We start from the raw sequence: 23,090 nt of genomic DNA, 5'->3' as shown, positions 1-23,090 counted from the left end.
CGGGGGGGGGGGGGCTGGGATTCTCCCCTCCCCCACCCACCAGAAGCCGCCCCTTCTCCAGCAATTTCCCATCACAGGCTGTGATTTCTGGAGGTGTAATTAAATACGGCAATGACGCCCCCGCCAAGACCAAGTCGGGCTTTTTAATTAGCTCCACCAATAAATGTGTCAGAAATGCCCCTTGAAAATATATCTGTCTCCCAAGACCGAGCTCGGTCACAAAGTGAACAGCGGCTTAAAAACCATCCTTGCCCCAAACTTGAACGCCAAATGGCATCAGCTAATAACAGAGAGGACCACTGCTGGTCTTGGAGCTCGCCACGCGGCCGTGACCGTGGCGGCCACCAGGCCCCCGCTGCGACCAGGAGAGTGAAGGAACAGGGAGCTGAGGCTGGTGGTGGAAAGTGTCCATCCCCACAGCCGCTCAGGACGAGCCCCCCAAGTTCCTGGATCCATGGAGGGACCCAGAAGATGGCAGTGGCCCATGGTCGCAAGGCCCCACTCTGGCCAGGCAGTAGGTGTTCGTCTCATTCTGTCTCTGCAGCCTCTGTCCTGTGTGTCGGGGAGCATGCTGGTGTCCTGGGGGGGTCCTCTCTCCTGTGGTGGGGGCCTCGCCCTCCAGTGCTCACAGCAGGCTGCCCCAGCCTCTCCCACACAGGCCAGAGAGAAGTTCCCACGTTCCTATCGAGAAAGTGTTCATCCCAACCTTCCAGCCCCCTGTCTGGGCAGAAGTGGGCGAGGCCCACGGGACCCGTGGGATAATTTCAAGAGCCCCCTCCACCTCCTGGGAGAGTCCAGAACCCCCACCTGTTCTCTCCAAACCTCAGCTGGTGCCCCGCCCATGTCCACCTCTGTCGGGGTGGCCCCTTCCTAGAGCGGCCACTCGAAGCCTAGTCCCCACCCAGCAGGGCCGCTGAGGGGCTCAGCCCCCCCCACAAGGGCCGCCCTGGGCCCCCTCAGCGCCCTTCAGCTGCTTATGGTGTCTCCGGAACAGAAGGAGCAAGAGGTTGAGGCCAAGTCGACGGAGCAGAGCCAAGGGGACAGGCCAGCAGCCCAGCATGGCTCTGGGGAAGGCGGGCCTCAGAGCCACCCAGGTGCCCGGACTCGGGGCAGAGGGGGGCCGAACGCAGGCAGGCGGGAAGGAAGGCTCTCACCATGGGCACAGCCAGCATCCATTGAGCGCCTGCTGTGTGCAGGCATTTGCACTCAGCAATGAGCAGCATGTCACAAGCACGTGGCCTGGTGCTGGTTTTAGGCATGGAAACAGTGGCACAGGGAGGGGTGCAGAACAGGGGCGGCCCCCCTGGCTTCCCGGGCTCCATGTGGCCCCTTGCCAACACCCCGCAGACAAGACCCCTCCACCCTCCCCGAGCCCCCAGCTGGGCCCTCCAGCCAGTTCCGGAGCACCACCAAGCCTGGGATGGGCCGCCTGCAGACCTGGCATTGATTCTGGCCAAGAGGCGAAAGCTAAAGTTGTTTCTGTTGCCAGTAACCAGGGTTTTTCCTCGTTTAGCAGCTCATCTCCGGTCACCTCCCAGGCTGTGGAGATGGGGGGTAGTGCAAGGGACTTCGATCCATCCCCAGCCCCAGGCCTGGCCGGGTGGGCAGCCCTGAGTCAGGGGGTTAGGGTCTTTCTGCCCAGAAGCCCAGGCCTGGGGGCCTGAGGTCAGGGCAGCCACAGGAGGATGTGTCGCCAGCTTGGAACCCCGGCGTCTGCCCCTGGCTCTGTCCTTTCCTTGCTGGGGGTCCCTGGGCCACTTAGGCACTCTGTGCCTCAGTTTCCTCATCTGTCAAAATAACGCCGGTCAATGGCACCCGGCCCAGTGGGGCTGAAGCAGGTATGGCGGGAGGAGCTGTGGGCTGGCGGCCTTTGCTGGGTGAAGGGTGCCCAGTGTTCTGCACGCCCGGTCTGACGGAGCTCACACGGACCGTTAATGCTGCGCTGCTGATGACCCCAGCCTCCCTGGGCAGGCTCCGTGGCGGGGTCATAGCGCTGTGGTGGGCTCCCCGTGTACGGGGTCGTGGCCCAAGAGTCCCGCAAGCCTGAGCTCCTAGTGAATTGGGGTTTGTGTCTGTGGCACAGCAGAATGCATCCAAGGACCCTGCGTGCCTGGCGAGGTGAGGGGCCTGGCTTGGACACAGCCCAGGGCTGCGGACACCCGCAAACAGGCAGGGAGCCCTGAGAGAGCCAATACGGGGCGGGGGCCACGCACCGGCCGGGCTGGGTGAAAAAGTCTGACTTTGTTCTAAGGGTACAGGGTCCCCCAACCCCAGGGGTTTTGGGAGGAGACAGTGGGTGTCTGGGAGCAGAGCCCACTACGACGCATAGCAGGGCCTCACTGCGCAGGGAAGGGGGGTGGGCATGGGAGGCGGTTTTGCTGCACTTCTGGGCCTGTGTCCCCCCCGGAGTGGTAACTGACCCTGCCCCCGCACTCCCCTCCTCACCAGGGCCACCTGGAGCAGGAACTTTAAGCCCCCGCGCAGCCCCACAAAGGCGCCAGGATTGAAACCCCCCCATGCCCTGCTTGCCACCCCCGTCCCCTGTGCCCAGCGCCAGGGAGCAGGTCCGCCGGCACGGCTCACTCACTGGGCACTGGCCTTTCTCCCAGCAGTAATTAACTGTGACATCACAAAGGGCATTTCCCGCGGCCAAGGTCATTTCAGGGCTGGCCGTGGCCTCTGTTTGCTGTGGTCCCTCCTCAGCCTGCAGCTTTGACGAATGGGGTTTCAGAGAGCTGGCCGCACAGCAGTGGGAAGAAAGAGGGAGCAGAAGCCGCTTCTCCTGCAGAAATGACTCCTGGTGGCTCATCATCTGCAGACCGCTCTGGGCTGCTGTGGGGCTGCGGGGCTGCGGGGCTGCGGGGCTGGGGGGCTGCGGGGCAAATGTGTCCAAGCACCTTCACTTGAAACCACCAGGAGATACGGGGTCTGCTCGGGGGGCTCCTGACTCACTGATGGGTGACTGTTTGGGGCTAATGTCAGCCTCCTGCTCCATGAGCGCAAACTTCTCCACGTCCCCAGGGGCTGAAGTGTGGGTGCCGGGAGCCAGCAGTGAGTGGGGTGAGCAGAGAAGCCGTGGGCTGGGGGGCCGCCTGTGCCTGAGTCCTCTGCTGCACCCTGACAACAGTGCGGCAACCTCGTGGGCTGCAGGACTGGAGGAGACGGAGTATGCGCACCAGTGCATCCCATGTATGGGGCTGCCGGAACCGGCCCCACAGACGTGGGGCTTCCCCAGCACAGCGGGCTCTCCTCCAGGTCCAGAGGCCGGAAGTCCAAAGTGACGTTGTCAGTGGGGCTGGCTCCTTCTGAAGGGTGGGTTCCAGGCCTTTCCAGCTTCTGCTGGTTACGGGCCTCTCTGGCCTGCAGGAGCCCCCACGCTCTGTCTCCATTGGGGCCCAGCCCCCTCCCTGTGTGCATGTCTGCATCCCAATGTCCTCTTCTTGGAAGGACACCAGCCACGTTTGGGGTCCACCCTAACGACCTCACCATAACGAATTCCCATCCGCAGCAACCCTATTTCTAAACAAGGTCTGAGGTCCTGGGGGTTAGGAGCTCGACATCCGGAGTTTCGGGGACAGGAGTCACTCCCGAGCCCCGGGCCTGAGAGCACCATGCACCTAAGCGAGGGCCCCTGCTCCACAAAGACATGCACGCAGGCGCGTAACTGGGCGACTTGTCCTCCTGCGGGGACAGATAAACACACCGCGGTCCCCGTGGACCACAGAAGACCCTCCAGGCCGGAAAGACGTGCGCTCTCAGGATTCGGAGACAGGGAGGGACCCTCAGCGTGTAAGCAAGTGATGGTGGCGGGTGTAGCAGCACATGCCGCGTGGGGCCATCGGACACTGTGTGGAGACAGTACAGAGACCAGAGTTTGCCCGGCCTGCGGGAGGGATGGAGGACGAGAGGAGTCCGCAGGAGTTTAGGGCGGCGACAAGGCTGTGTGACACCGTAGCGGCAGCTGCCTTCACTCCCTGTCCGTCTAGAGCCCAAGAATGCAGCGCCCCAGGCGACCTGAGGCAAACCTGGATTTGGGGCAGCACGGCGTGTCTGTGGGGGGTTCACGGGTGGTTGCAAAGGCACCCTCTGGCAGGGTGTTGCCCATGGCAGCCGTGCGTGCGGGCATTGCACGGGGAACCCCGCACTCCAGCACATTCTGCCCTACAAGTAAAACCGCGATCTCTCCGTTCTTCAAGTTCACGGGAAGGAGGCTGGAAAGAGAAGTGTGTTTGCCCGTAACCGTCCCGCGATGTGCCGTCAGAAGGACCGGGCCTCCCGCTGGCCCCGGGAGCACTTGGCAGGCCTGGGGGCATCGCCAGCCCAGCTGGGCTTGGCGCTCAGGCCCACCCAGGGGCAAGTGCAGCCCTGGACACAGGATCGCTCAGGACATGTCCCAAGTTGAGGAAGGTTGGCCAATGCCAGGCACCAGAAACTCTGGGCGGGGAGAGGGCAAGAGGTATAGGCCTAAGGGCCCCACCCACGGTGGACAGGAGTGGGATCCAGGCCTTGGGCAGCTGCCCCTTGGCCCTCCCCACCAACACCTTCTCCCTGACAGTGCGGGGCAGGGGAGGGAGGCCCACACACAGATAGACGGACCGGGCCCTGGCAGCCCCCTCCTCAGCCTCCGGCAGGCCCCTCCCAGTCTGGTTCTCGCCACCACACTTCCTTCGGGTCCGTGATCAGCCCCGCAATCACATTCGGCTCAAGCGGGGGATCTTATTAGACCTGTGGGTGGGACGCAGCTGCCACCAGGGGTCCTCCTGGGAGTGGCCACGGACATTGGCAAGATTGTGAAATCAGTGTGAGGGTCTGGAGTCCCAGCAAGAAGGGGCTAGGGCTCTACAGGGGAGATGCCCACCTCCTAGTGGAACCACCTGTGTGTCACAGGCCACCACGTCCCCACGTCGGGGGCAGAACCACAGTCCCAGAGATGCCCATGTCCTGATCCTCACAACCTGGGACCATAAGCCCCTCATGTGGCAAAGGGTCTTTGCAGATGCGGTTCAGTTAAGGACCCTGATACAGGGCGTTATCCTGGATTATCCAGTGATCCTATACAGGACCACAAAGGTCCTTAAAATGGTCAGAGGAGGAGAGGTGACAAGCACAGAGATGCTGGTAGGGGCTGCTGGCTCTGAAGACCAAGGAGGGACCAGGAGCTCAGGTGCCTCCAGAAACCCGAAAAGATGAGGAAACGCATCTCCCCCGAGCTTCCAGAAGGAGCCACCCTGTCCACACCTTGATTTCAGCCCAGGGAGACCCGTGTTGGACTTCGGATCTCCGAACTGTGTGGTGACAAGTCTGTTGTCTTCAGCGGCCATGTCTGTCACCGTGGTGATTCATTCCGGCAGCAGGACACTGGTGTGCCCTGTGGACCAGCCGTTGGTTTTGATGCCAATAAGAAGCAAGCACCGTCCCCTGCCTGAGCAGTCACCGAGAGGACCTCCATCCAGCCCCCGGAAGGAGGGATGCTGGGTGGCCAGTGGGGCCATGGTGTGGACATGGTTGGGTCCTGGGCTGTACACGGGTGTTTCCTCCTGTGTCCCCACCTGGTGAAGAGGCAGGGGAGCTCTCTGGCGTGGCCTTGATTGGGGCACTAATCATCCGTGGGGGCCCCACGCTCACAACTTAGTCACCTCCCAAGGCTCCACCTCCACCTCCCAAGGCATCACACGGGGGTTAGGCTCCAGCACAGGACTTGGGGGGGCGCACGTTCTGTCCCCGGAACTGTCTGTCCAGCACCAGCAGCCCCTCAGGCGCTCCAGGGACGCCCGGACCCCCAGTTGCTCCCCCACCCCTCCCGCACCCGCCGGGGCTAGCGTTGTCGGACTGGGTCTTAACAAAGTTCCGGGCCCCCGGGCTCCGCGGGGGCCGCCCCAGCCCGGCTTGCTCACCGGTGGCGCCACGAGCCACGTCAGGCGAAGAGCATCCTATCGAGGAAGGAGTTTTCGCTCTCATGTCCCAGCACAATTCTTGTTGGAAGTTGCCAGACGGAAAATGCATTTTTACTGCACATTTGCTGCCCGGTTCAGTGCCAGGCCTGCGGCGACCGCGGCTTGGACATGAAGCCCGTCTCAGTAACCGGGAGCAAGAAGGCTGTGCGCCGTCAGCCCTTCCGTTTCTTAAAGAAAATCATCTCCCCACGGAGGCACTGGGTCTTGGCCGTGACTCATTACGCGCGGCACCAAACCCAGGTCCGTGAAAGACCAAACCAAACCATTTCAGGACCCACTGAAATGTAAGACGTCTGCTCGGCCAGACAGAGCGAGCAGGCAAGTCTCAGATGGGAGAGGGTCTCGGCCTGGTCGAGCACTGTCGTCCAAAGTACACAAAGAGCTCTCTGCTCAGCGGTAACCATCCCATCCCAGCCATCCCACCCCAGCGGCCGTCCCTGTACCAGGTGTGTCCGGGGTAAGACGAGGAGGACAGGAGCTCCCGAAGCCCCCTAACAAGGACCTCCTGGGGATGCGCTGTAATGCCCACTCCAGCCACCAGAGGCGCTCCAGCAGCCCGCAGCCTGGCGGCCCCGGACAGGGCCAGAGGGCCACCTTGGTCCTGGAGGGTGGCCGGTCCTGCAGTGGGCACCTGACATGCCCATGCGGCTCTGGGGTCAGGCTGCCAGCCTCAAGCGAGTGCCCCGGCACTCATTCCCAACCAGGGCTGTGCATCCAACCCCGGGGTTCTGCCCTCCTGCCCCTCCTCTGGTCTCCCTGCTTCCCCAGGGGAGGAGTGGTTGAGTGGGTGGGGTGCGGGATGGCTTGGTGTTCCTGGAGGACTGTGCGCAGCTGCCGGGGTCCCAGCTGGAAGGGACAGACGTCAGCTCCTTGGGCCTGCAGGTCCCAGATCGCCGTGTCCTGCTCCCAGCTTGTCCTCTAGCCCCAACAGCGGGTTCAACAAACAGCCGCCCTGGGGCTCTCATGTGCCCTGCTACGGGAAGCCCCACAGGACACTCACGTCCCAGAGCTCTGAGAAGACCTCCCTCGGGGGCCCAGGGAAGGGGGGAGGGCCGCGTGGGGAACCCACAGGGCCCCTTTTATTTGGCAAAAGCCTCTGTTCCCGCTCTGCTAGGCCATGGGGGATGGCCTCTGGGAAGCTGGGGCAGACAGGGGCCAGGCCATGGAAGCCTGAGGGGGGCTGACCCCCACACCAGGGGGCAAAGGACAGGCAGGGCCACCCATGGAGGTGGCTGGGGTACATAGGAAGGTGCCCAGGGCTGAGTGTTATTCCAAAGGCTGGTGAGAAGGACTCCCTTGGCTCTTGGGGAGGGGATGGGGGGAGAGGAGCAGATGAGGGGGCAGGGAGCCCATAGTAGGGGAGAGGCGGGGGATGGCTCATAAGAGTCAGGGGGGCGCCCTGGGCGTTCCTGTGGCTCGCAGGCTCTGACAGTCTGCTCCGAGGGCTCTGGCCGATGCAGACCACTCAGGAAGGTGGGAGAGAGGGGGCCTGTTGCACTCTCTCCTTCTCCTGGAACCCCTACCCCTTAGCCCCAGCACACACAGTCACACCCTCTCACCACCTGGTACCCCAGCCCCCCACATTGCCCCACAGCTGCCAGGCCCTGCTGGGGCTCTCAGAGCTAATGGTGGGTGCAGGCAGAGCAGAGAGGACTGGCTTCCTGGCCCCCTGCACAAGCCCTGCTGTGGCTGCGCCCGTCACCTATCCCCTCGTCCTTGTCCGCCCCACCCAGCCTCCCACTTCACCCATGGCCCAGGAGTCACTCAGCAAACCAAGTTCCATGTCTGCCCCTCGCTAGGCCTCGCAGGGCGGTCTGCTCCTGTCAGCTAGCAGCTTCCAGTCCCACAGGCTCCCACACCAGAAGCCTGTGGCCCAAGCTAGTCACAGACGCACCCGCTCCGGCCTGCAAGGGTCAGCGGCTCTGGGCTCCAGGCCCTCCGTCCCAACAGGCGCTGCCGCTCCGGAATCCAGAGGTCAAGTCCCCGTGGGCGACACTCCCAGTCCGCAGGCCCGTCCACTCCCTGCTGCCCCCGCGGCCCACTCACTCGCGCCATCCACACTGGCCTGCACGCCTGTGCTGGGGACACACACAGCCTCTCCACGTGCCAGTGCCCGAACCTGACCTCACCCAGTGCCGTGCAGTTTCAGGGTGTCCACCAGCCCGCGCTGGGAAGCTGCTGGCGACCCGGCCTGAGGGTCCACAGAGGGGCCCGACTGTGGGCTGGGCCCCTGGGAAACGTGTTTCCTTCTGCGGCAGCGAGATCTGCTGTTCGCGTGGAGGCTGCAGGACTTGTCCGTCTGGGTGGCTTCTACCGCCGCCAGCTAGTGCCCGCTAAGAAGCTGGCGCCGTGTGCAACCCTGACGGAGCAGCTCTGGAGCAAACGGCTGTGCCCGCAGCGCGAGAAAGCCCGTCTTTGTGGGGTTTACTGTCCAATAAGTCACTGCGAACTGTGCCTTCTCTCCTGGGGAGGCGCTGGGAGCCCCAGGGCCCCCCCAGGGCGGCACGTCGGCCGCTGGGTGGCACCTGCGGTGTCCACTCACCTGGCGATGGGCTCTGAACGTCTCAGCCCCCCCCGTCCCCCAGGGCTGCCTCTCGGGCTCGTGGAGAGTACGCGCTCTTGGTGGCCCCGTGGATTCTCTTCCTCTCCTTCCAGCTCAGACCGATTCGCCCCCTCCCCGACTGACGCAGTCTCCTGGAATCCCAGCTAGGAGCTGTGACCGTGAGGCGAGGAGGGGGGCCTCTGAGCAAACGCCTCCCCTGGGGACACTGTCCCAGGACAGCGGCCGACAGCGCAGGGTGAAGGTCAGCAGGCCCTCCGTGTTGCCCTTTCTGCAGGGGTGACTGTGGGCACGGCTGAGCCTCTCGGAGGACAGGGCACTGAGCCGCTAGGTCATTCTAGTGCACGCTCTGCCTCTGAGGCTTGCTAGCTGGGCTCCCCGGGTTGGGGGTGCCTGTCTGCATCCCCCATTCCCCAGGCAGGCAGGACCCCAGGTGGGTGGCAGTGCCCATCCCTGCTCCTGGAGAGAGGCACCATACCAGGCAGCCCACAGCCCCCTGGGCAGGAAAGCCGGACTGTCCAGATGGGAGGAGCCTGGGGACAGCGGGGCCGCCGCAGAGGCTGGGAGGAGCTGGCTCTGGTGGCAGCTGTGTCACTAACGCCCTCCTTGTTCTCATCAGGGGTTCGTTCTTTAAAACCAGTATGTACACGTGTTTTCTCAGACCGGCAGTGCCAAAGGCTGTATGCGAGCCGTGAGCCTCCCGTTCACCAGCGGGGGCCCTTGGGCCCCCTCCCCTGCACCCCGCCATGCCCAGGCCCTCCCTCTGCCCGCACCACAGGGACAGCTCCCGTCTGCGCCCGCAGCCAGCCCCGGCCCCGGGTTACTTCGAGGTCTGCTGAGCGAGCGCAACGAGTCTCTGCTGCAGGAGGTCGGAGCACGTCTGCCCTCCCGGCCAAGGGGGCTGAGCCTCCAAACCCCTCCCGGCTGGACAGCGACTGCGGCGAAGCTGCTACCGCGCCAGGTCAGTGCGGGCCACAGCTGCAGGCAGAAGCAGTTTTCCCGCAAGACCCAGTGTCCTGGGAAGGCTCAGGGAGGACAGCCCGGGGACCCGGCTGGGAGGGCTGAGGGCCTGAACTCCCTGCCCAGGGAGGTGGGGGTGCAGGGCTGTCTGCCCCAGGGAGCCCCCATCCCCGGCTCCCCAGTCCCCCCTCCCAGGGTCTCATTATTCTAAGCAAGGTGTCCTGGGAGGACCTCAGGGGAGCCCGTGCCCGGTGCTGCGGGACTGACCCTCTGACGGGGGCCCTTCACCTCAAGAGTCCCTGCCCCAGGCCTGCTGGAAGCTTGTGCCTTCTCCCCCACATCACCCGGGAGCCCAGATGGCCTGGGGGGAGCCGGGCCCCCGTAACAAGCCCGGCTCTGGCCTGACCCCCCTCCCGCAGCCCCGGGGGTCGGCGACCAGGTCACGGCCTCGCCCCGCTCCCGCCCCGGCTGCCAGGCGTGGTTTGGGAGTTACATTAAGGTGGGGGCTGGCGTCGGTAACCAGATAGGGCCGGCGGGAGGCGGTCGTGCGAGGAGCCGGATTTATCCTGGGCTGGTCAGCTGACGGGTTCCCGTTCCGGCCCTCGCGGCTGGCCGGCGCGTGAGCGCGCTGTCCACACCAGCAGCTGTGGGGACTGACCAGGACAGTGGTTTTCCTGTACAAATGCACTTACCACACGCAGGTTAAAAATAGCCCCAAGCCTGAGCGCCGAGAAGCCACCGCCAGAGAGCAGGGCTCAGCCGCTCTGCCCGCTCAGGGAGAACCAGCGAGAACCAGGGAGAAGGTTCCCATCGGCCCGCCGCCGCGCCTCCTCCGCTCGCACCCTGCTCAGACCTGGGCCAGGAGCCACCCCAGGCCACGTCCCAGCCAGGGCTCGGCCGCCACGCCCCCGCCGCCCCTGCATGGAAGGGGCACGAACAGCAAAGTCCTCAAGGGAAGGATGACAGGAGCCCGGGAGGGGCAGGCGAGGGGCTGCCCTCTGCTGCGGGAGCTGTGGCCCTGCACACCGCCCTTCCATCCTCCTCAAGGTCATAGCCAGTTCCGGGCCAGTGTGGCCTGCAACCCAGGTGCCCGGGCCATCCAGCCACCGGAATGTCCCCCGGTTTTCTTGCTGTGCCACAGGGCTGGTCAGCCTGCCCGTGGGCAGTGGGAAAGGCCGGCTCAGGGGGGACCACACGTGTGTGCCGTGTGTGCAGGCCACAGCGGACGAGGGGGGAGCAGGGCACCGGCCCCAGCGGAGGAGGGGGGAGTGGGCACCAGCCCTGGCCACGGCTATTTAAAGTCCAGGAACGGATAGATGCAGGGATGAGAGGGGATCTGAGCCAGATGTGGGGGAGGGATTGGTTGGAGGCTCCCTGGCCTGGGGCAGAAGGCAGCCCGAGGCTCCTGGGTCCCCCCACCCCCCACATCCCACAGGTGTCTGAGCACGATGGCAGGAAAGGGAGGACCTCCACATCTCCCTGTTGGAAGGCCCTGGGCTGGGTCAGGGACGGGCTACAGCATGGCAGCCAGGACAGCCCGTCCCCTCCCCGGCCAGTGCCTGCACAGGAAGCTGAGTCAGGCCTGCACCAGCCTAGAGGCCCAGAGGCCGTTTACAGGGACCCCAACAAGGCTGTGAAATACAGGAAACAAACCTTTTGTGTTATTCCGAGGTGGCCGCCAGCTTTTCCACTAAACGGCCGTCATCGTCACGACGGTGGTCCAAGGTGGAGTCAGACCCTCCCAGGTCAGGTCGTGGCCCCAGCACGCTTGAAGGAAGACTCCAGGCAAGTTCACTTCTCTGAGCCTCAGTCTTCTCATCTTTGAGACAGGGGGCAGCTGGCACCCCTCCTGCCTCAGGGAGGTACCCAATAGGCACACAGTGAACAGGGGCCACTGCAGGGCCCCCGGAATGACAGAGCAGGCTGGCCAAGTCTCGCTAACGTGTAAATCACTGCTAGCATCCCCCAGTCTCCAGAACAAGCTGCTGGGGAGGGAGCCAAAGTCTGGGAGGGGGAGAGGGAGCTAGAGGAGACAACTGTCCCCACACACCGTGGGCCTCACTCCTGCCCCAGCCCTAACTCCATCTGGCTTCCCAGACCCACTCTAGCTCCCAACACTGGGCTGGTCAGACTGGGCAGAGGAAGAAGCTGAGAGCCCAGGAACCCCCACTGCAGGGTGCTCGGTGGTCAGGCTCCGTGTCTGGTGCTGGGGGAGTGCACAGTGGGCCTTCAGTCTGCAGCAGGCTCACCAGCCCCGTCCCGGAACCACACAGGCTTATTTGTGGCTGGTCGCTCTGCAAGACAGGACAGTCTGTGCCGCTGGTCCTGGCCATGTTTCTGGGCTGGCTGAATGCAGGGCTGAATGCAGGCTCCCTGGCCTCTCCCCAGAAGCTACCAACTACGGGCTCACTACCGGGTTCCTCGCTCAGGCCAGGCGGGCAGAGCAGGTGTCCCGGGAGCCCCCCCATCCCACACCATGTCCTCGCTGCTTGTGGAGCGGCCCAGACAGCCCCGGGGAGGCCAGCTGGCCTGGTCGTGCGGAGGGGCAGACACTGCTACCCCCATGCACCTGCCAGGAGCCTTGAGAGCGTCACAGCTCCTGCAGCACTCGAACCTCCATCCCACTGTCTGCACGGCGCCCAGGAAGGGGTGGGCTGGGGCTGGACCCTCTGGCCAGCTGGCTAGAGGATGAGGGGAGGGGAGGGCAGGTGACCCTGTGAAGCCCCCTGGCCCCTCACCTCTGAGCTCTGAGGGACCTGGCATCCCCCTCGCTCACGGGGGGCAGAGCCCATGGTCACCATCCTCCTGGAGAGCAGGCAAGTCTGGCCCTGCCCCTCCTCAGACAGCAGTCCTGGGCCACGTGTACCCACGAGGACACCCTTAGTATGTCACACACCCCCTACTGTGTGGTCTGGGGCAAGGGACAGACCATTAGGAGTGCCCACAAGAGCACCACTTTCTAGGGGAGATGGGACATTCTGGTGTGGGGCTCTGCTGGGCTGAGCTGGGACGGGGTGGGCAGTAGCAGGGGCTGAGTGCCAAGATTCCCGGAGAGGAGGGATCAGGATCTAGTCCATGTGGGTCTAGAGACAAGTCACATGTCCAGTGTCCTTGTCACCAATGACCTGGCCGTCCTGAGGTCATCCTGTGCTCATAGCCCCAGACCTTGGGAGAAATGGACTGCACCCCACACGTGCTCTGGGGGAACTGGGGAAGTGGTCCATGTTTGCCTCTGGGTGGGGGCTCAGCGGGGGAAGGGGAGAGGGCAGGGATCAGGCCGTGACTACAGAGGCCCCCCCTCCCCAGATAGACAGCACCCTTGGCCTTCATTCCACGTGGGGACGCACCCTCCTGCTCAGCTTGTCTCCTGGCTTCTCCATGGAGCACCCATCCCCCCAGCTCGGTGCTCCCCACGCCGTCTCTCTCCTACCACCAGGGCTCCGCCATTCCTAAGAGATCTGATGGCCTTGAAGGGCATGCCGTCTCGGCCAGAGCCAACACAGCCACCTGCCCCGACCCCAGCCCTAGAGCTCACCCTCAACCTCACCCCCAGGGCAGGGCAGTGGGATGCATGGCCCGGGAGCCTTCTTTGGGCACGTTCACAGAAACAAGTGCACAGGCAAAAACAGCTGACCACGAGCAGCGAAGGAGGGGACGACAGGGACCCTTGCCACACGGGCTTAGCGCCCCCCATCTTCCCCAGGGCTCAGAGAGGACGCCACAGACGAGGACAGGAGGACGCCACAGACGAGGACAGGCGGAGGCACTGTCCCAGCCATAGGATCCTAAGGAGAACATGACGCTAGGTGTCACATGGGGTCCTGGCTGGGGTCCTGGGACAGAGAGACAGGGCGTGAGGAAGGACCCAGGAGCCCAAACCAACTCCGGGCTCTTTCTGTAACAACGTACCCGGTTGGTTCATTTGCCACCACAAACGCCGGCAGGAAGCACCATGGTAAGAAGCAAGTCCAAAAGCACCTGCTGACTCTCCTCTGCACATGCTCTGCTTAATGGACACGGTGTTCTACAATTATTTTAATTAGTTGCCAGTTTAAAAAATTAGGAGGTTGAGCCTGAGGACTTGGATTTCTGGCCTCTCCTGAAAGCTCAGGGGACCGGTCAAGGATGCGGGTCAGCCACCTCTCAGCGGTGGCGTTCCCAGGCTGTCCTTCCCAAGCCACACGGGTTAGGCCGCGGTTAGGCCCCTGGGCAGTCACCCGGCTACGGTCTGCCCGAGAGAGGGCAGGCTGGCAACACGGCCAGGGGAGGAGCAGAGGGCCGGGGGCCTAGATCCCCTCCACAGCATGCTTGGCACCAGCTCACATCCCGGGGAACGTATGACCTGCACATCCTAGAAGCCGCCCCCCGCCCTCAGAAGCAAGGATGTGCCCCCACTGCCCACTTTAAAAAATCACCTCTCATAAATTTTCACGTGGACTACACTTCTTTAACGAACAACATGATGTGAGGGGAAAATAGAAGATGTACAGTGTAATTTCTCCTGGTTTATTCCCCCTGTCCTGTGAGCAGTGGGATCCGTCTCCTAGTCTCCATCCAGCCTGGGCCTCTGCCGACGGCTCCTCGGACCACAGGTTCCCACGCAATTGTCTCCCCCACCCCCAGCCAGCCCACAGGTCTCCTCGGGGGCACAGAGCAGGGGCCAGCAGGCCCCTGGGGCCCCCGGGACAGGACTCAAGCGCAGGCTCGTCCCCCATTACTCTGGTCCCAGCAGCGGCAGACCTGTCCTCGGACGGGCAGGCGGAGGACGCTGGCCAGCGGACTTGACACCAAGCCCCACATGGCTCTAGGCAGCTGGGAGTCCATGTGCTTGGGCCACCCTGGGCCCCTGTAAATGCCATTCAGGGAGTCTCTGAGATAGAAAGTCTCACCTGAGACCAAATCCACACAAAACTGGGCAAATTGGAGGAGGCACTGGGGGTCCTGCCCCACCAGACCAGCTCAGGGAGGGGACAGGCAGGGGCCTCACCAGAGCAGTGGCAACCCTTGCCCTGCGTCTGCCCCTGGACGCTTCCGGGTCTTCATCTCCATGCCTGCTTGGGGCTTGTGGAGGGACACGATGACCACTGGCCACTGTCCCCTTAAAACCCAGCTTCTGCCGAGCATGGGCAGTCCGCCCCTGCTTATAGAAATCTGATATTCGGGGCCTGTGGAAGGGCCAGTGGATGGGGGACACACTGCAGAGGTGGCCTGTGGCTGGCAGCTCCCCCATGCTCAAGGAGTTTGCTGAGGACAGGAGTGGTGCCCTGTCCGCGGGGAGCCACGGACACCGACGCAGGCTTGGCCTGGGAATCACGGTGTCAGGGGGCCGTGTCCGGAGCTGAGGCCAATGTGCTCTGCAGCCTAGAAGCCCCTCAAGAAGTAGTGCGGGACACGCACTGGCCCAGCACCCTGAGGGAGTCCCACGCTCCTTGGGGAGGCATGGGGGGCTCAGACCAAGCCCCCATCATCAGAGGATCTGCGAATCAGCCTTTACTGGACTATGGCACTGCAGGCTTCGCTGTCCCTCTGCCCCCGGGGGTGGCCCAGCGCTGCCCTCTGGGTCACTCCGAGTAGGTCTGCGACATCCCGCCCACGAGCACGCTCCAGAGGCTGGAGAGCGTGAGTGCCCCCCACCCGCCAGGCACTGCCTCTGCCAACATGCCCGTGTGCCCAAGAGCGCGAGCCTCAGCCGGCGACCTCACGCAGCCAGCAGGCACTCAGTCAACACGCACCTGCAGCACGGCTGGCCAGAGCAGAGGGCCCGCCGCATCCCTCCGAGATGGGGCAGGCCCACGGCTAGCACCGACACGCCCTGAGGAGGCCGAGGGTGGAGGGCGCAGCGGAGGGCCGAGTCCCAGCAGGCACCGAGGACCAGGGGACGGCAGCCACCGCCTGGCAGGAAAGATGGGGGCCCTGGCCCACACAGCTGCGGTCCGTCCAGCAGGCAGGCAGCATTAGCTGAGGGTGCCACGGGCGGCCCGAGTAGCGCTTCGAAGGAGGGAGAGATCGGGAGATGTGTTCTGGTGCGGCAGGTGGGGAGGCTTCAGACGGGAGCAGAAACCGAAGGGTGAAAAAGAGGACGCCTTTCTTGATGGAGTCAACACTCGAGCTCTTATTTCTGACCTTTTACCACTGAGAAGACCAAGGGCCAGAGCCAGGGCAGGGCAGGAAGAAGGCCAAGGCACCTCCCCCATGAAGGAGTACCAAGATGAAGTTGGCGATGGCGGTGATGGCGGTGATGATGACGATGGTGATGGTGGTGGTGATGGTGGTGATGGTGATGATGGCGGTGTTGGTGACAGTAATGGTGATGGCGATGGTGGTGGTGGTGATGGTAGTGATGGCGGTGATGATGATGGTGATGGCGATGGTGGTGATGGTGGTGGTGGACGCAGTATGGCACAGCCACACTGTCTTGTGACTTCCATCTCTGGTGGATTCTAAGTTTTACTCAGTCATGTACTGAAGCTTCACAACCACACTTTTTCGGGGACACAAATGTGCCTCAATTTTACAGAAGACAAATGAAGCAACTGTTTCAGGCCTCACACTCAGGAAGCAGGATTTGAAATCAGGGCCTGAAGACAGAGGGTGTCATTACCACACTGCTACTCAGTGGGGAATGACACACGTCTGACGAGGGAACCAGGACCCCCACTTCTGCCTGAAGTGTACCAGGGAGCCACACACCCACCTTTCTGCATCCCAGGTGAGTAGCAGGAAGCCTAGTCTACCAGGGCCCCACGGCCCCCTGACTTTGCCTGTGATACCGTCCCTAGACCTGACGGGTCCTTTGGGTGGATGCAGGGGACAGAGGTGGTATTTGTGGTATGACCAGCCACACATCAGAAAGAGGCCTTGAGGGGACAGGGCAGACCCCTTCTCTCCAGCCTGCATAGCCTGATACACAGGGACCTGGACTGGACCACTTTGGGTCCCCCCAGCGCAGGGCCTTAAAACCAACCTGAAGGAAGAGCCCATCTTCAGCCCTGGAACAGAGAACATTTTTGGGCCATGGGTGGGCAGGAGACCAGTCCTCTTGAAGGACAGGAGTGAGATGGCAACTGACTCAGAGGAGAGCAGGGGTCTCTTCTCCCCCTCGCACAAGGCCAGCAGTGAGCCTCGGGGGCAGGGGGTGGGGACAGGGAAGCATCCGTCCATGCTGTGACACAAACCTGGTGGGGAAAGAGGAACTTTATTCCCAGAAACTCAGGGAGCCGGTGGCTCCTCGCAGCCCTTACCATGTTGGCACTGCCGGTCCCTGCCTGGCATCCGGGAGCATCCTGTGAGCCTGCAAAGGTGGATACAGGCTCAGCTCCCCCAGGAGAGAATGAGGTGACCACAGCCCCTTCCCTGCAGAGTTGCCTACCTCCCCTGAGAGGACACTCAGCCCATCAGGCTGCCTGGTGACTCCTCGTCTGTGTCTCCTTTCCGACACCTTTGTTATCAGGGGTCAGAGGCCGAGGGCCCCCAGGGGCCTGCTGATGAGGCTGTACTGCCCCCACAGCACTCTGAGGTCACAGCCCTGTCCAGACCTTAGGAGGTCTCCGACCTCTGACCTCCTCTGATGTGGAGGAGAAGTAGGCATGGGGGTGGGGCATTCCAGACGGAGGGGACAGCAGGTGCAAAGGCCCTAAACAGGAATGTGCTTCCCACCAGTCTGGTGGGGGCTCTCCCCAGGACGGTGCCGGGGATACGGCTCCCCCACGTCTGGTGAGGAGGGGTCCGCCAGCAAGGCTACAGGGCCCTTTGGGCTGCCGGAAGCTGGGGCGGGCAGCCAGGGCACCCCATCCCCCCGCTGGGCCGCCCGCAAAATCCAGCGCCACCAGGAGCCACGACTGTGGCTGGGGTCCACGGCCGATAAGGCGGGCAGCTCCCTCTGCTGCTCCGGGCCACTCCCACCCAGACCGGGCGAGGGAATCCTGGTTCACAGCAGAGGACGCCCGGAGGACCCGGAACCACCTGCTGCCCCGGGGGCGGGGGCGGGGGCGGGGCTCCCCGGCTTGCGTGGGAGGCGCGGCTCCCCACCCACCGCCCTGTGCACGCGCGCATTCCTGCACGGAGGCTCCCGCGCGCAGACACTCCTGCGAACACGCGCAGGCACGCGCACCGCCCCACGCGCAGGTGCGCTCACCCTCACGCCTGCGCCGGACAAGGCCTCGCGCGCCCCCTGGTGGCCACGTCCCACAGCACACGCCAGCCCACCAGGGCGCTCCCACCACCCGCTGCAGCCTGGGAGCCAGCCGTGGATATGGGTGATCTACTGGGGGGCGCCGCTGGGACTGGACTCTGAACTTGACCTGCCTCCAGAGCTCCTGCTTCCCAGTCCTCGTTTGCATGAATAAAACCATATTTTCCCCCAAAACACTCTTACATCATGTTAATATGGGACTACGGAATTACTTTATTTTCCAAAGAATGTTTCTGGAGATTGGGGATGCTTTCCACGCCTCCGCGTCTGGGCCTCGGTGCCGGAGGCAGCTGGCGTCCACGCCGGGCAGGACCATCCTCACTGGCTGTCGCCGTGTCCCCGATGACGTCCCTTCCTGCCTCCACCTCTGAGGCCCAGACTGGCGGAGCACGCCTGCGCCTCCTGCTTGCTGGACACGTTTCTCTAAAGATGTTCACTCGGACGAACGCGTTTCTCACTGTCGACGCTGCGGTGTTTCCTCTCTCCTCTCTCTGCCTTTGGCCAGGCTGCTGCCATACAGCACAAACCTGGGATAGCCACAGGCATCCGCCTCCCCCCACCCCGAGGCAGCTGCCAACCTCTCTCTTCCACACCCTTAAATAAATCTATTTTTTAAGGAAATGTGTTATCACGGCTGCAAGACATAGACCAGCATCACCTGCCACCAATACAGGGTGGCCAAAAACGAAATCCGTGTAACCCGACAGGTAAGGGACCCCTCCCCGAAGCTGGCTGTCTGGCCCGTGGCCCCAGGGTGGAGCCATAGGGTGGCATGGGGCCCAGCACCACCAAGGGACGCTAAGCCCCCTGTTCTGCTCCTGCCGCCCTCCCCCAGGGCAGACCTTGACGCTGAGAGACCACAGCCTCCCTTTGACAGCAGTGTCTCTGCCTCTCTGGGTTATCTCGGTGACAGCAGATTACAAAGCTGTCCTCCAGAAGGTCCTGAGGCAGCCGCCTTCCCTGCTCTGTGCCACCAGCAGACAACATCAGGGGCCCCCTGCCTGCCAAGCCCACCTGTCTGGGTCTCTGCTGTGGGGGGTCTCTGCTGGGGGCTGTGCGCTGGGCCACATGTGCGCAAGCAGCTCTGGGGTGCCAGGCTGGGCCCTGCCTCCCCCCATAGGCACAGACATTGCAGAGCTGCCCCCTGGCTCCCAGGGTACTCCCCAGGACAGTCCAGAGGTCTCTTCCTGGGGCGGGGGCACCGAGTCTCTCCACCTCCTCTCCCTTCCTTGTCTAGCCCGGGACCCTGGAGTCACGGCCCACCAGGAGAGCCGTCCTCCCTGCCGATGTCTCCAAGGGACAGGGTCACTCTGGCCTGCGGGTGGGTCTCCCTGATTCTTGGGGGCCCCACAGTGGGAAGATGGGGCAGATGAGTCATGGCCAGGGTCAAGGTGGGTCTCATACCGAGCCACATCCATGCAGCGGCACTTGAGGGAGAGGATTCCTGACCCAGGCCATTCCCAGCCCCTTGACTCTCAGCAGCAGGGACGTCGCTGCCCTGTGTCAGCGCTCCCGGGAGGTCCCCGACCCCACTTTGAGAAGACACAGGGCTGGGGGGAAACCCGCCCTTCCCTTCTCCCAATCCCACCCGGCTCTGTATGTCCAGGACCCCCCTCCACCCCAGCAGCCCCAGTGGCCTTGCTGCTCCCCTCACCCAGGTCCACACCCCTGCAGAGGCTGCCGCCAGAACAGTGACCCAGGTGGCTGGGCCTGGGGTGGGGGCAGCTTGCAGATCCCTCCTGGATATCAGGGAGAGGAGGGGGTCAGGAAGATGGAGGGGAGGGAAAGGAGGCAAAGGGGAGGCAGGAGGAAGGGAGGCAGGGGCCACAGAGACCGTCCCATCCCAGGAGGCAGCAGAGTTGAGGTTGTCCCCCATTGTGGGGCAGGGGACCCGCAGGGTTCTGCACGGTGCACTGCAGCAGCTGCTGAGGACGAGGACCCACGGTCAGAGCCGGCCCCTCCCCTGCTCTCTTCCTCCTCCCCAGGCCACTACCGGGCCTGGGTCTGGCCAGGACCCCCCTCCTGCCAGCCCAGTGCTCAGCCTACCCCAGCACTGGGACACCAGGTGTCAGCGGACAGATGCCACGGTCACCTGCCCCCAGAGAAGGAGTGGGAATTGTTCTGAGATGCCCCACCCCCGCCCAGCCCGGGGCCTGGACTACACAGCAGGGTGTGCGTGGGGGATAGAGACCCCGGCCCAGAACTTTCTGCAGAGATGGAAGGAAAAGTTCAACCTGATCTTGTGTCCTGCAAATCCTGCGCTGGGGGAGGGAAGGCCACATGGCTGAGAACCTCTGAGCCTCTCGGGGGTCCTCGCTCCTCTCCCTTATCCCCCTGAGGCGTCCCTGGGGCCAGCCCGAGCCCACAGTCACTGACAACCTGTAATGGCCATCTTGTTGCCTTAAACAAAGATGAAAGTGCCTCAAAGCTGACTTGGGCTTCCAGACAACCACCGAGAGGTGAGCTGCTCCCCCAACGTCCCCTCTCTCCCCTACATCCTAGTTTCGAGCGTGAGGCCACCTCTTCCCCTCTCACTGGTTATGGCCATTAGTCATCCTTGGGTTGGACTGAGGCCAACACCCCACATTCTCCCTTTGCTTTTGCCCTAAGCTCAGTCTCGGTGGTCCGCTCAGCAGCCCAGGACAGTGGGTGAAGCCCCCACCGTCCTACAGGGGCTGCTGTGCCAAGGAGAGCCACACAGGGAGGACCAGGGGCCCGGCGCAGTGACCCAGGAGTGTGGCTCCACAAAGCCACACGTGTGACAAGGACATGACCATGGTGTGTCTGTGCAGTCCCTGGCGATGACCCAGCTCCAGAGGCCCTAACCCCAGGGGGGCTGCATGAGAGGGACCCAGGACCTTCTGTGCCACCCCACCTCTTCCTGTGGTCTGCCATCATTTCAAACACTTGATAACCACACGGATGTGGGGGGCTGGCCATCGCAGTCTCCCCAGCCTCCAGGGAGGGGGTAAGCCGGTGCCAGGGCGGGGTAGGGGTGGCAGACCTCACCTCGGAGAAGCCAGGCCGACCCCGGGCTTGGGCAGTGACACAGAGGACTCTTCCAGCTGCGATGCCCGGGAAGAGGCTGGCTCAGCGCGTCTGCACTCGGCAGGCAGGCCGCCCACTGTCACACTCGCTCAGGCCCCTACTGGGGCCCCTCCCCTGCTCTGTTGAGCCCCCTAACTGTATACAAAACTGTTTCAACAACCACGCTATTAGCCTGCATGGTCTGGCAGGCCCAGGCCCCAGCATGAAATCCTGTAGAATGCTCCCCCTTGTTCCCCCCACACACAGGGGGCAGGAGGCCACTCAGGGGCCTGACATGGCGGCCACCTCGGGGGTGGCGGGGAGCCCGTGGTGGCCTTGGGGAACTACGTGCGGAGCTGGGGGGCCCTACGGTGAACCCTGAGTGCTCTTGCTCTCGCCCTGGGGTGAGACCCAGGGCCCAAGCCAGCAGAAGACGGCAGTGGGAAAGCCACAAGGAGGGCGAGGCAGGAGGGGGACAGCCCACTCCCACCCTGCCACCTTGGTTATGGCCGCATCCTGTCCCCTCCTCCTCTGCATGAGATAAGTGCACGTTGGTGTCCAGGCATGCTGTGGTTTTGCCTGGATTTAATCTGGCGTCCAGCAGTGAGGCTCCTGGGCCCCATCCGGCTTCTGAGCACACTCGTAAAACAAACTGTCCCTTCACAGGCCCCAGGCCCCCGGCCCACCTGGGTCAGGAGTCCTGCCTCTCCGCTGCGCAGGGTCCCATCGCCCCGACAGGAGCCTCGGGCTGGCCCGTGACTTCCAGAGACGCCACCAGGGGGCGCCCGCCGCCAGCCCACCCACCAAAACCTCCGTGGACACCCCGCAGCCTGGGGCCGCCCCAGGACCGGGACACAGGAGGGGTCTGTGGGATCAGGGGTGGCATCTCCTTGGCTTTGAAGTTGAGGGGGATGGAATGAGCACTCGCAGCCCTGGTGACTTCCCGGCCTCCAGCCTGGGGATGCTGTGGCCATGGTGAGTGCCCAGAAACCCCGTGTGCCAAGGGACCTGCCCGCTGCTCCGGAGGAAGGACGGCTCCCAATGTGCTGGGGGCCTCTGTGGGCCCCAAGCCGGGTCCGCTCAGCTTCTGGGCACAGACGTCATACAGGCTGACCCAAGTCATGCTCACAGCACAAGGGCTGGGCCGTGGAGACAACTGTCACCAACCCCTCCCACAGTGGGTACGGGGCAGGGGTGAGGGGAGTATGGGGCAGCACCAGGACCCAGACAGCCCACCGTCCCTGCACCAGGAGAGGCAGCAGCAGCCTCGCCCGCCTGGGAGAGAAGAGTGGGTAAGATAAATGACCTTCGTGGGCCCAGTGGTAAGTGTTTCCCCAGGGGGCCTTGCCGATGGGTGGTCAGTGGTCACCGCACGGGCACCCCTCCTCCAGAAGGCACCTGTCTGTGTGTGGGGGGACTGTGGGCCACAGTCCCTGCGCCACTCCAGGGCGGGCAGCAAGGGAGACAGAATGGGGCACTTCATGGTCTGCTCCAGGAATGGGAAAGACCCTTCCCCAGACAGGGCTGACCAGGGGGCCGTCAGGTCCGGTGCCCACAAGGAGGACCCGAGGAGGATGTGACATCTGTCAACGGCCCCACCAGCACAAGGGGCCCTGACGTGCCTCCCTGCACTCACAGCAGCGTCCACGGAAGACCCTGGAGGAACGGGGTCCCTTCCCCCCAACCCTGAGCACGGTCTGGCCACCCAAGGGGCTGAAGACACGCTCACCGGCATCTGCCCACGCACCTGCCCACCAGGGACCTGACTGGTCCCCGTCGGCCCCCAGGCCACCCCTGGGCCGAGCTTGCCTCTGAGCCCTCGGCAGCTGGACAGTGATCCCCCGGCCTTCCCCTCAGGCCGTGCAGGGCGGGCCCAGCTTTCTCGCAGACACTGTGTGTTGCTGTGCATTAATTTTTGGACGCTTGGCATCATGTGCTCCGGGAGGTTCCACAGCCATACCTAGCCTGGTGGTTTTCTCACCAGCGGCATCTCCCTGAGCCTGCTCTGAAGAGAAGAGCCGGCCCCGCCCAGACTCCTTATCCACGTTTAGAAGCCGGGGCCAGGGCCCCAGGGTAGGGCCCTCCCACGGGAGACCAGTGCACCCTCGGTCTTCCTGTCTGTGAAGGGGAGGCAGCCTCGCCCACCCAGCTGCAGCCCCCCGCCCCTGCTTTTGGGCGCTGGTGGCTGGCGGAGGACCCTCCCCAGCGTCCTCAGAACCAGGTCGAGGGGTGCTGTGTGTGGGACACCCCCGTGCCATCTTCAGGGGCGTTCTGCCGTCTGCACCGCGCCCCAGGGCCCCACGGAAGCTCTGCTCCCTTCCTGGCCCAACAACCTGGTCCTAACACGAGAGTCCTGGGAGGGGGTGCAGGTAGCACAGGCTGGGGTGACCCATCTCAC

At 63.8% G+C, this 23,090-nt stretch overlaps 1 protein-coding gene and 1 pseudogene across 4 annotated transcripts; one reads left to right on the top strand and one right to left on the bottom strand.

Annotated features, from left to right (window-relative positions):
- Window positions 1–1,332: 1,332 nt before the first annotated feature.
- Window positions 1,333–6,354, bottom strand: LOC125108211 (uncharacterized; annotated as a pseudogene).
- Window positions 6,355–8,839: 2,485 nt separating this feature from the next.
- LOC125109693 (WAS/WASL-interacting protein family member 2-like) lies at window positions 8,840–18,254 on the top strand. Of its 4 annotated transcripts, XM_047746835.1 has the most exons (4): window positions 9,076–9,475; window positions 10,176–10,560; window positions 11,157–11,259; window positions 13,178–18,254. In XM_047746835.1, the coding sequence occupies exons 1-4, from the start codon at window positions 9,197–9,199 to the stop codon at window positions 13,272–13,274; spliced, it is 864 nt and encodes a 287-aa protein (XP_047602791.1). In that variant the 5' UTR covers window positions 9,076–9,196; the 3' UTR covers window positions 13,275–18,254. The 4 variants fall into 4 exon arrangements, 1 of the variants encoding a protein (XP_047602791.1); XR_007130334.1 differs by having other exon boundaries at window positions 9,079–9,475; window positions 11,146–18,254; XR_007130333.1 differs by having other exon boundaries at window positions 9,080–9,475; window positions 10,176–16,183; window positions 17,892–18,254.
- Window positions 18,255–23,090: the final 4,836 nt, after the last annotated feature.

The sequence above is a fragment of the Lutra lutra genome, chromosome 9 (assembly GCF_902655055.1).
Source record: "Lutra lutra chromosome 9, mLutLut1.2, whole genome shotgun sequence".
Classification (NCBI taxonomy): Eukaryota; Metazoa; Chordata; class Mammalia; order Carnivora; family Mustelidae; genus Lutra; species Lutra lutra.
The sequence above is the reverse complement of the archived record's forward strand: the minus strand, read 5'-3'. Positions and strand labels throughout refer to the sequence as shown.